General features: G+C 35.6%; 1 protein-coding gene across 2 annotated transcripts; it reads left to right on the top strand.

The window, feature by feature from the left end:
- Window positions 1-10,309: 10,309 nt before the first annotated feature.
- Window positions 10,310-13,457, top strand: LOC112034552 (ATP-dependent Clp protease proteolytic subunit 2, mitochondrial). 2 transcript variants are annotated; one of them, XM_024067366.2, is made up of 3 exons: window positions 10,310-10,695; window positions 10,982-11,413; window positions 12,944-13,457. In XM_024067366.2, the coding sequence occupies exons 1-2, from the start codon at window positions 10,395-10,397 to the stop codon at window positions 11,401-11,403; spliced, it is 723 nt and encodes a 240-aa protein (XP_023923134.1). In that variant the 5' UTR covers window positions 10,310-10,394; the 3' UTR covers window positions 11,404-11,413; window positions 12,944-13,457. The 2 variants fall into 2 exon arrangements, with proteins under 2 accessions (XP_023923134.1, XP_023923133.1); XM_024067365.2 differs by lacking the exon at window positions 12,944-13,457 and having other exon boundaries at window positions 10,982-11,618.
- Window positions 13,458-16,819: the final 3,362 nt, after the last annotated feature.

The raw sequence follows: 16,819 nt of genomic DNA, 5'->3' as shown, positions 1-16,819 counted from the left end.
TTATCAACGAAAAGGTAAAGGATGGTGTAGTGAAGAATAGTTTGGAGCCTTTGAGGGACAATTCTCGCACACAGGTAGTAGTTTCTGAAACTCAGGCTGGAAAATTTCCCCAGGCAGCCATGGGAGGTGGTGAGGGTGGTGAGGGTGGTATTAATGGTAAGAATATCATTGAGGAGAAAATCTCGGAAGGAAATAAATTCAGTATTCCTTTGAAGTCTATTTCAAATTCAAAAGTTGTTGAATTTGGAAAGTTGCGTGATAATAGATAGTCATGTTGGTTAGGGAGAGGGTTGATTGTGGATGTGACTGAGCTTGGAAAGAGGCGGGTCTCCTGGGATAGAGTTAAGGGTAGTAAACAGGCTGGCAATTAGGTAGCAAGGGTGAATAAGGATGTTCAGAATAAACTAGTAGGGCTGGACCCATGCAATCAGACAACCCACGGCAATTTAAGTAAAACAGTGGGCCCTCAGGGAAGTGATAAGTTTACTTTGGGCCTAGGTTTGTCAAGCCCATGTACATTTGAGGCTAGAGAGTGTTCCATTAGTAGCCAAAATGTTCTGGAGACTTCTTATCAGAACTGTATAGCTGATTCGAACTTAGGAAGGAGTGAAATCAATGCAACTGAGGGTGGTCAGCACAGCTCGACCCAATTCGATGCAACACCCAACATGCCGATAGGTTTAGAGGTGATACCCACCGTGCCGATAAGTGCTGAGGTGGTGGTGCACACATCCCATCACGTGATATCGATAATCGGTGACTCGTATGGGTCAAAGCTGGTACCGGTGGTGTCCTCGGTCGCCAGGTCCTCTGCTTTTGCACCGGTAGATGATGTTGGTGGTCCGAGTGTTCAGAATTAGTCCTGCACCATGTCAGTTAAGCCAGCAGGGGTGGTCCAGACAGTCAGTGAATCGGTAACAACCTATAGTGATCCGTTAATGTCGGCGATGGCGTCAGTACCTTCTCAGGTGACAATGGAAGATGGGAAGAGGATTTTGTGGGTTTGGAAGATTCAGTCACTACAAATTTTGATTCTGATTTTGAGGGAGTTCATTTACTTGGCCCCACTATTAGGGAGTTGGTCGGAGACTTGGATAAGTCTTGGGGTAATTCCAAAGACTAGATATTACAATTGCGTGATGGCAGGCAATTAGTACTCCCTTTGTCACTGTATCATTCTCCAGACTGTATGCCAGTCAGCTCAAGTTTGGAAGGAGAATGTGTACCAGGTAATGTTTCTATTACTGATGAAGGGCAGCAGGTTAGTTGGGCGGTTGAGGGTAAGGGGTTAGCAGAGTCTTCGTTGGTGGTTCCTGGTTCAGAGAGTGAGATGTGGGAAGTTGATGAAAGGTTGAGGTCTTGTGAGAGAGGTGATGAGCCATTAGTTGTGGTACCTTTGGCCACAGAAGGTCCGTTGGAGTTGTTGTCTAGCCATGTGAAAGAGATTGGGTGTAAGGAGAGTGTGGATAATTGTCAATTATCACAATAGGTAACCGATAGGATCAAGGCTTTCAGGAAGTCTGTGGGCACTTCGCTGGAAGGTTTTGAGGAATAGATTACAGGATTGCTAATAGCCATAGAGGCCAGAAAGAAAGAGAAACAAAAACTTGTGGTGAGTAATCAGATGAAGTTGGTCAAATCAGGTCAGAAAGGTCAGCGGGAGTTGAAGAATTTGTCGTCATCTTTGAATGTTGAGTATGATCCTGTAAAGTTGTGATTTACAACTATGTTTTATATTGGCTTTATTCCATGACAAAATGTGTTGTAATTACTTTAATTCATTTCCTTGTATCTTGTGGGATTTAATTGTATTGGGTTTAGTATCAAGTTAGTGAAGACTCAAGCTTTATTGAAGATCAGTGAATCTCGCGGGTGTGTCGCTGGAAGCTAACCCGCGAAAGAGCCATGTAAGAAGCACATGACTGGAAGCTGAAGAGTCGTGCCAGGATGTCATTTTCGCGATTGTCTCGCGGGTAAGGCCTTCCCGCGAGACAGTCGCGAAACATTCTGCCTGGAGGTTTTTTAAAAGTGACTCTCTTACCCTTCACCCATACTATATATACCCTCATTACCCACAAATGTATGAGAGGCTATTCAGAGAGAAAACCCCTAGATAGGTTTTCTACAACACACACACCCTCTTTTGAGAGAGAGCTACTCCTCCTTAGTGAGAAATCATTGTAGCCTCTTCTCCATCCCTCTCCCATTATCATACATTGAGAGGTTGATAGCCCAAACACTTACCACACCTTTGGAGAGTGTTGTGTGACATTTTGGTGCTGCTGGGAAGCATTGGAAGAAGCCTGGGATGGCAGATGCAACATGGAGCTTGTTGCGGGATCCGGATAACTAAGACAAGACACGGTTCCGAGAAGCCTTGTTGGAGTAGGAGCTTGGAGGGCTTAGGTACATCGGGTAGATTAGGCTTGGAGGGTCTCTTGCTTACTCATGTATCCCAACTGATTGTCTAGTGGATCGATTTCCGCTTGGAGGGCGGCGGAGAGGTTTTTCGCCGAGTTCTTCTGTTTCCTCTTCGAAAACACGTCTTGGTGTTTTTCTGTGTTTGCATCTCTCTTCCCTACTCTTTTATATTCCATTATACTGCTGTGTTGTTTAGTTTATGGATTAGAGTAGCTATATTGTTCATCCGCTCACTTTTACACTATTCCGCACTTTATATTAAAGTTGTGTAAAATCTATCGAGCCGTAATTTTAATCGGGGGTCTAAACAGCTCTTGTGTTTTTCAACACGTTTTCGAGCTTTCATCTTTCTTAACAAACTTTTGGAGCTTCCCCCTTTGGATTAATTCTTCTATCTGTTCTTTCAAATCCCTGCATTTGTTTGTATAATGACCATGGTTCTTATGGAAGCGGCAATACTTCTTCAAATATCTTCGCTTTGAGGATGAGCTCAATGGGTTAGGCCATTTCAAGGTAGGGTCGTCCTTTATCTGCATGAGAATCTTGTCTATAGGCATTATTAATGGGGTGAAATTTAGCTTCTTCTTTGATGATGCCTCCAGACTACTTTTGCTAGCCTTAGCTTCTGTAAGACTATCTTTGCGCTCCTTCTTCTTACTTTGGGACTCTGCACCTTCGTCTTTCTTTCGTTTGCCTGTCAATCCCTTTATGTCAGCGCATCTTCCCCATTCATGTATTTTTGTGCTTTAAACAACAAATCCGTCATCAAGGTTAAAGGAGTTGTCCCTAAGGAGAAAACGAGGTCGGGGTTGATCAGCCTGGCTTGGAAGGTCGTCATTATCACCTGCTCGTTAGCCTCATCAATTTCTAGAATTGCCTGTTGAATCGCTTCATATATTCCCTCAAGTTCTCTCCTTCCTATTGTTTCATAGTTAGCAAATAAGAAGTGGGCCTCTTATGAAGTTGGCCTCCAATGAAGTGACAGATGAAGGAGTCGCTTAGCTGGTTAAAGTTTGCAATGGACGCTGCAGACAGTTTATTAGAACCATACCGTGCTGCTTCCCTAAGGGTTGCTGGGAATGTCCTATAAATAACTTTATCCAAGGTCTGTTGGAGACTCAAAATTGTTTTAAATGCTTCTATGTGGTCCAGAGGGTCTTTAGTGCCATCGTAGACCTCCAGCTGAGGGAGACGAAATTTGGGAGGCAAGGGGCACTCCAGGACACTAGTTGTGAAGGGTGAGTCGGTCCTCTTGATCATGCCATCCAGGTTCATTATTGTTTTTCCTTTCATGGCATTCTTGACCTCGTCCAACTCATTTCTCATGTTTTTCATCATTTGATCACTACCATGAGTTGATTACGCGGTATGTTTGGAAGTATCCCTTCTACTATTCTCTAGACTATGGGCCTTGTCATCGTTGTCATTATGATTGCGTCGAGACTGCGACATAGTCGGAGACCTAAGGTGTGCCCTTCGCTTCAATTCTTCATTCTGTTCCATCAATTCTTGCACATTAGCAGTGAGTGCTTGAATCTGTAGGGCCATTACGGCTGGGTCTATAGGAGGTGATAAAGTGGAAGTGTCCATGTGTCTCAAGGAACTTTGTTGGTAGAGATACGATGAAAGCCTGAGAAAATTGCAACTCAGTTGGTCCCCACAGATAGTGCTAAACTGATGAAGCAGAAAACTGTAGCTCGTCAGTATGTTCCTCATCAGTATGATGGACAACCTGTAAAACCTATGTCACAAAAAGCACTCAATAGATAAGGGCACCAGTTTGAGGCCTGCCAAGGACCCTCCAATGCTTAAGTTAGCTTATTCTCTCTGGAAAAATTGTACTTTGTATAGCAGTTGTGTGTTCGTGTCCTTTTACCTATTTTTCCTGGCTATATATAACCTTAGGTTGAGTTAATTCTTAGTAAACCATTATGTTGCAGCTGGGTAATCAATGCTTAATGATTGCAATTTAACTTCAATGTTTTCTGTTCGTAACTAGTCCTTAATTCTGCATTATTGGACAATGGTAATGGTTTTATGCTATTCATTGCTTAGTTATTGATTACTGTTAGGAACCCGGTGGTTCCTAATGGAGATCGATGGGAATTATAGGGAAATGGATGCAAATTGTAGGAAAATTGACTTAATTCGAGGTAGTCACCCTCCATAGAGAAATAGATTAAAAGAGAGAGAGAAAGAGAGAGGGATGCACTAATGCACTAAAAAATTGGTTTATTCTTCATTGACATCTAATGTTGAATTACAATTATGTATTTATATGAGACTAGCTCTAATCTCATTGGCCCACATGGCTCAAGATAATTGGCTAATTAATTCAACATGTGCTCTATGAATTAAACCACATGTTAAATAAGCTACATGTGATCAAATCCTAACTAACTCATCCTAATCTCAACTAACTACCTAACTATGGGGATTACGATAATTATTTCATATTCCTAACATTTCTCTCCCCTTGAAAACACCTTGCCTACAAGGTGTTTTTATTGAGTGACACCTTCATGAGGGGAAACCAACCACTAATCCAATATGCTAAAGCATCTTGACCATTGAACTCATCAAATATTTCCAAGCAATTAATCACAGCCCATTAATAAATTGAAACAGTCACATTGATTTAATCACCATTGAGACACATTGGCCACACCATTAAATCCTCAAGATGGATTAAGCCCAACAATGACAACGATCTTGGAATAACATGCTGCTGAAAAATGAACTCAGGGTAGTTACTAACACATGGCCATGATCGAATGATGTAAATTTTGTCCTTTCTTTGAGAAGAACCTTCCCTTGCTACCTTGGTCTCATTGTAAAGTTGTTGTCTAGGAGCACCATTTCTTGACATATAGCACAAAAAGATAATCACAAAATGCTTTACGAGAAGTAATTTGCTTCCAAGGACACATTGGTATAGTTCACGAGGTTCACTAGGAAAAGACATCACATATTGTTTCTTGCAAGAAGTGATTCTTTCTTCTTGGAAATGAAGATCTGACGGTGTTGTTACTAATAGCCTGACATTCCATTCTTCATCATTTAAACAATAAGTACGTAATGCTCTTGACTTTAAACATAATTTCTTATAAAAATTGTGATCAGCTGGGCTGTGGAACTCATCATTTATCCCACAGTTGTCACCACCATTTGTTGGTGTGAAGGCTTCAGGATGCATGTTGGCTTCCATAAGTGTAGCCAAGAGACCTTCTAGGAATATCAACTTGGGCTTGCCATCAAGAAATCACCATGTAAGTGCGGAATTCTCAAAAATAGAAAGGAATGTGACTCCATCTTGATGACAGGCAAGGAAAAGAGAGACTTTGTCACCGTAGCCAAGTCCAAGATCAACCTTAAATCCATTTACTCCACATGAAGCTAAGTTAGTGTGAAGCTCATTATAGAATTTAGAGACCTTAGGATACACCATATCCAGGCTATGCATGGAAAGGCTGTCCAAGACCAAGTATGGTTTGTTGCAAAGTATTCTTGGGGACTGTACTGGACATGGGAAAGCATTGTGTTCTCCTAGTACTAATTCCTTTAAATAAAGAATGTTAGAGATATATTAGCTCATTAGTATAGGCCCAAGTCTAATTCTACTTTGTGTGCAAGCCAAGTCTCTTACTTGTACTAGAAGTCTATTAGTCTAGGGTTTTGTCTACTGTATATACACATATTATGATTTATTGTAATACAGGATTTGTACTACACTATAATATATTATTGATGTAGCCCTTTAGGGTTTCCTCCGTGAATGTAGGTCGTTAGGCTAAACCACGCAACTCTCATGTGTTATTGTGTTTTATACTTTATGTTTTCGCTTCCACATCCATACTAGCATATTCAACATGGTGTATCAATGCTAATATTTAATATGGTATCAGAGCCACCTTCTTGTAGCATGGTTTTCTGTCCTTGCAGTATATTTAAGAGCAATCTTTGTCTTCCTTAGTGTTTTTTTGCTGCGTTCATTTTCTTTGGCTTCCTACTACTGTCATCAAAACTCTCCGGTATAGTCATGCCACCGTTAGAAGTCGCATCAACACTACAAGACCATTGCCTTCTTCAAACTACCGTCACAGAGCCAAACTTCATTCAAGGAATCTTCTCAACCTTATCAAATCTCAAGATTTCATCAAGGTTCCATCTTGAGTTTGAAAGGGGGTGTTAGAGATATATTAGCCCATTAGTATAGGCCCACGTCTAATTCTACTTTGTGTGCAAGTTAAGTCTCCTACTTGTACTAGAAATCTATTAGTCTAGGGTTTAGTCTACTATATATACACATGTTATGATTCACTGTAACACAGGATTTGTACTACACTATAATAAATTATTGATGTAGCCCTTTAGGGTTTCCTCTGTGAATGTAGGTCGTTAGGCTGAATCACACAACTCTCATGTGTTATTGTGTTTTATACTTTATACTTTATACTTTCGCTTCCGCATCCATATTAGCATATTCAACATGGTGTATCAATACTAATATTTTAACAAAGAAACTCTTCAAGATCAGCCATATCTTCATTGTCATTTGCATCTTCATTGTCAAGGGTAGTTTTTGTTGATTCAACAACTTGAAACTTGTCACTTGTTCCTTCAAGAAGCTGTAACTCCTCTTCCGTCATATTCTTGAGATCCTTCTGCACTCTTGAAAGTTTTTCGTTCATGGCCATGTTAGATTCAGCCAAAGCCTTCATCTTCTTTGAAATATCCTTGACTTCTTCTAAGGCTTTGTTCAACATATGCTGTATTTCTTTCAAAAAATTTCTTTGATCACAATTGCTCGTCTCCGGATCAATGGCTCTGATACCACTTGTTAGGAACCTGGTGGTTCCTAATGGAGATTGATGGGAATTATAGGGAAATGGATGTGGATTGTGGGGAAATTGACTTAATTCGAGATAGTCACCCTCCATAGAGAAATAGAGAGATTAAAAGATAGAGAGAGGGATGCACTAATGCACTAAGAAATTGGTTTATTCTTCATTGATATCTAATGTTGAATTACAATTATGTATTTATATGAGACTAGCTCTAATCTCATTAGCCCACATTAGAGCACATGTTGAATGAGCTACATGTGCTCAAATCCTAACTAACTCATCTTAATCTCAACTAACTACCTAACTAAATGGATTACAACAATTATTTCATATCCCTAACAATTACTACCTAGAGTTAATGCACATATGCTCGTCCATACCCTTACTTGTCACTGTCACTGTTGGTTTGCAAGTAATGGACGACCATTTACATGCTACTCGTCACAAACACATAAATCTCATCACACTATTATGTATTTTTGTGATTAAAAAATATAACAATCTTAGAAAAAATAGAAGAGGACTACAAGCATGCAAGTGCAAAAATACTAGAACAAGGGAAGCAATAGATGTGACAATGGTATGATAACTATGTATGATCTAGTGGTACTTTGTTGAAGTCTGACTAAAGAAAATTTAATAAATATAGTTTTTATTTATTATTATTTTTCACATTAATTAAATTAAAAGAGTAAGAGTATTCACATCCGCTTTTTTAGAACTATTCTATTTTACCATCTTAACAACTACTATATCAATTATACCATATCATTTTATAACACACCCAACATCCCAAGTTTTATTTATCTCATCTATTCATTAAAAATATTAATTTCACCAACTTTTTCTCTCTCTTCCTCTTCATAAAATATAATTAAAAATACCCACCCACAACCATAAAATCATATCATATTATATATAATAAAAGTTGGGCTTAGACACCATGGTTGCGCCTAGTGGCTTCACCAAATTGCATAAATTTTAATAAATTTTTAAATTTTAAGAATAGATATACATATTTTTTGGATAAATATGACAAATCAAGTAATAAAATAAAATAGTATTTGATTTACAACTATAACAATTATGTTTATCTAAAATGTTATCAACAAAGTCTAAAATCAATAGACTCTTCATCTAATCCTTTTTTTTTTTAATTATATTATCACGTGTAACCAAAAAACTACATAGTACACGTAAAAATAAAGTATATGCTGAAGATTTTGGATAAACATACATCCTAAGTTAATTCTTCTTCTCTTATAATTCCTAAGATGATTAGAAATCTAATTTCCATACAATTGAAAATTCTCTCCCTCTCAATCAAATTGCAGAAATTTTGTTAGATTTTGTTTTTAAAATAGACTTTTTTTTTTCTTATCTTCTTCTCTTATAATTTCTAAGTTGATAATTTGATTACAATCCAAATTCGTCATCTAATCATTTTCTTATTATAATTTATAAGTTGATAAATAATATCAATTTGATTACAATCCAAAATCTTCAACTTATCGTTTAATTTAAATTATATTACTACACGTAAAAAAAAAAAAAATTCAATGTTGTACACTGTACACTTTAAAAAATCAGCAAGGTAGTACATGTAAAAAAACAGCAACTACTCTTAGTATTTAAATAAAACACTGAATTCTTTGAATTTCCTCTTGTCACTTTTTTTTAAGATTTAGACTTTAGCTTTACACTCCCACAAATTAGACTAACATTAGACTTTTTATTCATATCAATTTCTTCAATGTGGAGTCTATATATACTAAATAATTTATAATGAATATATACTATACAGCTCTTTTTCTTATACTTCTCTTCTTCTACCTACAACCTTTCAGGTATGTATTTGTTTGCTCTAATTTTTTTTTCATTAAATCGTATGGGTTTTGTGTATTTTTTTGTTTTGTTTTTTGTTTAACCTAATTTGCTTATGATTTATACAATATATATGATTATGGTTTGAGAATTAATCATTAAATATGCTTCGACATGATTTTTTAAATTATTTTTTGTTTTATGACATGGGTTCTAATGGTGATATGTTTTCTTCATCCTCTCAATTTTGATTTAGTGAAAAATCTTCTTTTTAGCTTACAATTAAGCATGTTTTGATATAAATTTGATTGTAAATTGTTCATAACAATTTGTTTTTTTTTTTTTCCTAATTGAAATAGCTTTGGCTACCTATTAGAGTTGTACACTTTGATCTATAAAAGAAGTCAATCTATCCATTTAGTTTTTATTTTTATCAATCATTAAATTTGGTTTGACATGATTTTTTATCAATCATAAAATTTTATAATAAAGAACAATGACAAACAAGAACAAGGATATAGTGTACAAAGAAGTATTCAACAATCTCCCAAAAATACAAAATTCTCATTGGAGCACAATTGGTAGGTTACAAAATAATAATTTTATTATATGTTATCATTTTATATTTGATAATTATTATACCAATTTTTTTTTCCTTTATTTGAGATGTTACATTTTATCAAATAAAATGTATATTCTATAAGTTTATGATAAAACAGTACAACGCACGAGTCTTTAACTAGTACAATATACACCTTTTACAAGTTGCTAAAGTGCCATCATTTTATGATGAGAGATGTTACGTCTACAATAATTCTACAACATTTTTACAACAAATCACAGGTAGTTAGTTGTTATTGGTTCAAATTTAAAACTAACACTAAGATTACTTTTTACCTAATAATAACAACCAGTAACAACATGCTACTTAAGATTTGTTGTAAAAATGTTGTAAAAATATTGTAAACATATCATTTTTCTTTTATGATGACACTGTAGCACAATTACAAATTTTTTTTTGCAATTACAATACTTTGCAAGACCAGGTAATAGGGGGTTTTGGCACTCCACTAAATATTACCATTATATAGCATTTATAAGACTCAATATGAATGCTCAAAAAAAAAAAAAATTCTTAACATTCTAAAAAAAATACGGAGTAATAATAAATAAAAATAAAAAAATAAAAAAAACGTCTTATCTTAAGTCATAAACCCTAGGCGGTTGTTTCCAAATCAAAGATCTTCTACTCCTACTACCACTGCTACTCTCATATTTTCTCTCTATAGCATTGGCATTAGGATGAGGAGTCTAATTTCGAGCGCGAGACTGGTGGGCAGGGCGACATGGTGTCAACAGATGCAGCAGCCAATGATGCGCAGCTACAGCCTGATCCCGATGGTGATAGAGCACTCGTCGCGAGGCGAACGCGCCTACGACATCTTCTCCCGTCTCCTCAAGGAACGAATTGTCTGCATCAACGGACCCATCTCCGACGACACTGCCCACGTTGTCGTCGCCCAGCTCCTATTCCTCGAGTCTGAAAACCCTTCCAAACCCATCCACATGTACCTCAACTCCCCCGGCGGCGCCGTCACCGCAGGTATGTACATTCTATTCCACTTTTCAAATTCCATATTGCTTATTTCTATTTGTTAGTTCAAAGGATCTAGAGATTCAAGATATATTTGTCAAAACATAACAACTTAAAATTTGTTGATGGAACTTTTCTTGCTGTGGCTTCTTTGTAGGAAAAAACATTTGTGATGCATATGTATTGAGCTTAGTTTTTTCTGTTGTACATATTTAAAGGCTTGTTGGAAAGTCCTTCTATTCCTCCCCGTCCGGAAACTTATTTATATTTTCCTGGATTGGATTGAATTATACAGGTCTTGCAATTTATGATACAATGCAATACATCCGGTCTCCAATCAATACAATTTGTTTGGGGCAAGCTGCTTCGATGGCTTCTCTCCTTTTAGCTGCAGGAGCCAAGGGTGAGAGGCGGGCACTTCCCAATGCCACAATTATGATTCATCAGCCTTCCGGTGGATACAGTGGGCAGGCGAAGGATCTGACAATTCACACCAAGCAGATTGTTCGGGTTTGGGATTCTCTGAATGCACTGTATGTGAAGCACACAGGGCAATCATTAGAGGTAATTCAGACGAACATGGACAGGGATTATTTCATGACACCGGGTGAGGCCAAGGAGTTTGGGATTATCGATGAGGTTATTGATCAAAGACCGATGGCTTTGGTGACTGATGCTATTGGTGGTAATGAAGGGAAGGACAAAGGTTCGGGTTAGAGTTTCGAGGGTAAGATTTTAGCAAGAACTCATCTTTTTTTTTTTGGGGAAAATTCTAATTAATCCTGCTAGAATCTTTTGATAGTTGTTATCATTTCTGGATTCAACATGATTCTCGCCTTGTTTATGAAGAGTTTTAGGTTTGTCTGCATAAATTATGATTATTATTTATTTGGTTTCAGTTTAAGTTTAATGAATAATGTCTTTTCAAATGAGCTGTGCTTCTAGACACTCAAAATTGAAGATGTTAATTATCTTGCAAGTTTTTTGTGTTGGAGCTGTCAATTCCTTTTACATTTGACAACTATATTAATGCAGTTGTGACTTTTGTCGTAACATATATTTGTATAAACATAAAAGTTAGAATCAAGCAGCGATTGAACATGGTAGTCTCCACAATTTTCAGGCACAATGTGATTCTTTAGAAATTTCTCATTTAAAGCCCATGAGTGAGTTATTTGTTTGGTAGATAGTTTTAGAGCTTCTACAATGAAACAAAGGGCAGCTGGTGAGCTATATTTGGATGTTATACTTTTATTTTTATTATGACTCTGTACAGTTCAACTCATTCTTTTCTTGAGTACATATGATCATAAACGCACAGTACATGGCGTCTTTCAATGTTTTCCTCTTCCCCCTCCCCCTCCCTGCTCTCCTTCCCTTTATTCTTTTTTCTTGGTTCATACTTTTTGGTTATTTGTTCTCCTTGTGTAATATGAAACAACACCCCATTGCCCCTTTTTCTATTTTTCTATTTTTCACTTCTCTAGGTGAGCATTCACTTCTTGTAATTATTTTGTTGTTGTTTGCTTCAAGATAGTTTCAGCATCTCACTAGTATAACAGAAGTTGGTTAGGGAATGATAGTTATTGTGCTTGTAAATTGACCTAAATGTAAACCTTATTTTAGGAATTCAAAATATGTTTCCATTGATCTTACACACAGGCTTTCACATAGGTGTAGTGGTTGTTAATATTTGTCAAGTTTTCATGCCTCACATGCCTTGGGCAACACACATGCTACAATGACCAGGACAAAGGTTGCACAAGTCCTAGCTACTGGTAGTTGACACATTGTGCCTATAATTTTATGCTCATATGTAGAATATATATTTACTTAGCCTAATGACTGATAATGTTCTGATATGTGTCTTAACTTGTGAATTGTCATTAATCTTTGAGCATTGCCTTCATAGGAATATGAAAGTCTGGATCCGTGTCTTATTATCTTTGGTTTGGAAATTGAGTAGATTAAGAAGTTTGAGAAACGTTGCTTGATTCTGAGGCTTGTATTAGGTGTTGATCTGCCATGGTAGGAAGTATTACACTGGGGTGTTTAGTATTTACAAACCTCAATAATGATCTTAGAGTGGCATCATAAAATACTCTTTCTCCAAGTGCAAGTCAAGGATCTCCACATACCATCTTGTTGTGTTCTTCCTTTTTGTTTCCCCTCATTTAGTGCATTTCTGTTTTTCTTTGTGTTGCTGCTTATTTTGGTTTTTTTTTTTTCTTTCTTTCTGGTCCACCATCATTTGCAGGTCATCAAGGTTGTTGGTTGTGTAGAATAGTTTTTGGAGGAGAAATATGAGGTGTATACAATATTTATACTATTATATTTCCTTATGGTGTTGATGATGGGATATGGAAGAGCCATGAGCCAAGAAGTTCCATTGATGGCCCTGTGGAATAAGGAATGAAGGTGCATTTGGTTTTCGCCTCCTCCTCATAGCCTGCTTACTAAGTCTGTTGATTGGTTTTTTTACCCTCTTTTGAGAGGGTGGATGGTTTATGGTGGGAGATATATATATATATATATATATAAAGAAGGGAAAATGCTGGGAGATACTAGATGCATGTTTGGTGCTTAGAGTTATATTTAGCAAATGCAGTTGATGAATTGTATGATGTGGTAGAGAAAGATTTGGGGTGTTTTATTTTAGGATATATATATATATATATAGCTTCCAAAAATTTCTAGCCCAACCTGTCTTTTCTCTTTAATGAAAAAGGAAGGTTCATGTGGGATGTGCCTCTAGATGAGGGTTCCGAGTATGTTTGATTCTTTTTTTGGAGTTGATAGTCTTTTGGTACAGTGGTACTCATTAATCCATCTAGAGACCATGAAGGCAGTCATCAACCTGTTTACAGAGTGACAAAGAAAGGGAGCAATTTTAGTGTTTTATTTAGGTTGGGGAAGGGAGGAGAGCCATAATGGGAAAGTTAATTTCTCAATTAGAATATGTATAAGGTGAGCTGGAATTACATTGATTTTTTTTTTTTTTTTTTTGGTTAAAATACATTTTACACCCAAAATAACTTTAGTGTTGTTGTCATTATGATCCTTTAAAGTATCAAAACTTGCAATTAACCACAAACTTTTGCATTGTTGTCAATTTGACCATCCCATCATGTTTTGTTAACTATATCTAAACGAAGTCATTTGTTTTGAAACATTAAAAAAAAAGTTTAAACTTGACAGACAAAAATGATAGTATTTTGAAAGTTCATGGGGTTAATTGCAAATTTGGAAACTTGAGGCACCAAAATGGCAATAGTTCAAATGTTCAAAGGATTAATTGCAATTTTTGAAACTTGAAGGAATAAAATGACAACACCACCAAAGTTAGAGGGACTAAAATGTATTTCAGCCTTTACATTTTCTCATGGCAAAAGATCTTGACTTTTCATTCTTTTTGAGACTTTTAACTTATAGTTGTTGCTTGCTTTGGGGGAACTTTTTAGACATAATTAGGTTTTTTAGAATTGTAACAACAATGTTGGATGCATTAGTTATTGGTGATTCCAAGATAGTACTAGGAATCTCTATTTGTTTTTGAAATGGAGAGGGACCATTCAATGCCAAAGATTTAGCTCTTCAAAAATTTGAAGGTATATACAATCTCACGTCATTTAACATCAATTATCAATTTTTATTTGGTGGAATGAGATTTTATATGACATAATGCCATTAACCTGATTAGATTTATGAAAAAAATGAAATTCTTACTATGAAATGAACCCTCTCTATTTCAAAGCAAATGTAGAGGGGATCATGATATAGTAAATTATTAAAAATCACAGGGTTTTAAAAAAAAATTAATTAATTAATTATTTCAGTTCTTTGGTGTGGTAATTTTAGAGTCTCTGCCTTGCTGATAAAAGATTGTTTTAGGTAAAATAGGTATAATCATATGATAATCTCACAGTATATTTTAGTGCTTTCGTTTTTGACATTATTTGCTTATAACTACAATTGTTATTTCGTATATCAGCAGCTAATGACCTCTGGGTGAAGGTGTAGTTATAAGACCCATTGGATGCATATAACTTACCCAAAAAAAAAAAAAAAAAACACAGAAAATTGGTATTTGATAAGGCTTTGTTTAAAGAAGACTCGGACTAGTTGGCAAGATACTTGTCCCTGTTGTTTGTGCCTTGAACAAAAACAGATAGTAAGAAATCATATGCATTGGCGATGTCTACATTTTCACATTATAATTCAAAATACCTTTTTATTATTATTATTATTATTATTGTTGTTGTTGTTGTTGTTTATAGATAATTCAAAAGTTGTGAGAGGGGGTATTTGAACACCAGGAAGTGTGATTACTAGGGCTTTTGGCTTTGTCTATTAATGGTTGGGACAGTATGAACACTGCTTGTTAGTGAGGTATAAATAGGGAATGGATGAGTTTGAATTCCTAAGTTTCAGTTGAAGTCAACTGAAAAGACTAGATGTGCACCACCTGTCAAGCAAGGTTTACAATTTGGGTGCATCCTCGTCCACCTTGGGTTGGGATGTCATCATATATATATATATATATAAGATGGGTTCAATTTACATCATTTTTAGACTGTAGATTTTAAAGAAACCTAATGTAGCATTTGGTACAGGGTAATGTTTTAGGATTCTTAGGAATGTTTAAAGATTCCTATGTTTGGTTGCAAATCATGCTAGGGAATCAAATGTCAGGAGAATCTGGATTCCCCCTTTAAACTTCTCTCAGTAAAAATGTAGATTCCTTTTAAAACAAGTGGGAATCCAGATTCCTAAGTTTAAAGGAAATTGTATTTTTTATAAATTGACAATTTTAACCTTTTTTTTTAAATGACTTGGTAGTTCACATTCAAATCTAAAGATAGAATGGGAAAAATAAATAATTCATTTAAGATTCTTGGGAATAAACCAAACATTATCATCTCACATTCTTATGAATTTTAAGAAATTCCTAATGAAACCAAACATAGGAATAGCTACATTCTTAGGAATGTGATTCCTAAGAATCACATTCCTAGGAATCTGGATGCCAGGAGTAATGTGGATTTTCCCGTACCAAACGCCACCTAATGGTTGGAAAATCACTATAATCCATGTCATCTTTAAAATTAATTGTCACATTAGCTAACCTAATTAATTTGAGTGAATATTATATTATTCTTTTCTACTTTATTTCTATTTCTTAATTAATTCATCCCTAACCTTGCATAAGTGTTTATTCTTTATTTTTGAGTTGCAGATTTTCTTCCTAATAGCCTTATATTACTCTGGTATTTACGTATTGATTATTTGATATGTGAGGCCATTTGGCAAATGATTATTTGGGTCTAGATTTAGATTTCTTTATTTTGAATTCACAAATCTTGAGGTGGAATGTAAAAATCAACGGCAGGTGGATGCTCTTAATAAGGGAGATATATATCTTAGTGTGGAAAAGTTACTATTAAATGATCTTAGGCTCTTAGATATTGTTTTTATAAGGGGAAAAACAAATGAAACCAATTCCGATCCTTAGAGTTAAAATAAAATTATCAAATTGTAAAGATTATGATGAGATTAAACTATCAAAATTTGATCGGTAGTGAATAGAATTTGTTTGTATTTCAAATTCTAATCCCTACCGTATTAAATATCTCTCTCTCTCTCTCTCTAAACGTTTATTATCTAAACTTCACATAATACCAGATAAGAATTAAGTCCATGAGAAAGAAAATTTGTAACTCAAGAACATTGAGAATAGGCATTTTGTGCAGAGGTTAGGGATGAATTAATTAGGAGAGAGAGCAAGTCGGAAAAAAATACTAGTATAATATTATCTCAAATTGATTAGGTTAGCTGATGTGGTCAACAATAAATTTTAAGAATGAATGACATGGATTTTAGTTCATTTTTAACTATTAGGTCTATTTGAAATCTATGGTTTAAAAAATGTTCACTTTTGTGGAGTTAAACTATGTGTAACTTGAACCTATCTTTTACACACACACACACACACACACACACACACATATATATATTAGTAGTTTTAGATTATATTAGTAGTTTTGGTTACTTGTGTCGATAGTGTTAATTCTCTCCTAAGTTTGGTGTGGAGGCTTCATCATGGCCAAATACTTCCTGATTGTAGGGGTAATAA

The sequence above is a fragment of the Quercus suber genome, unplaced genomic scaffold, assembly GCF_002906115.3.
Source record: "Quercus suber isolate HL8 unplaced genomic scaffold, Cork oak 2.0 scaffold_136, whole genome shotgun sequence".
NCBI classification, from domain to species: domain Eukaryota; kingdom Viridiplantae; phylum Streptophyta; class Magnoliopsida; order Fagales; family Fagaceae; genus Quercus; species Quercus suber.
This window is presented reverse-complemented; position numbering and strand designations above follow the sequence as displayed.

Excerpts from the sequence above, each read along its gene's own strand:
- LOC112034552 (XM_024067366.2), top strand. The coding sequence starts at position 10,395 with ATGAGGAGTCTAATTTCGAGCGCGAGACTGGTGGGCAGGGCGACATGG. Across the intron at positions 10,696-10,981 it reads CGGCGGCGCCGTCACCGCAG|GTCTTGCAATTTATGATACA; the intron begins GTATGTACATTC and ends TGAATTATACAG.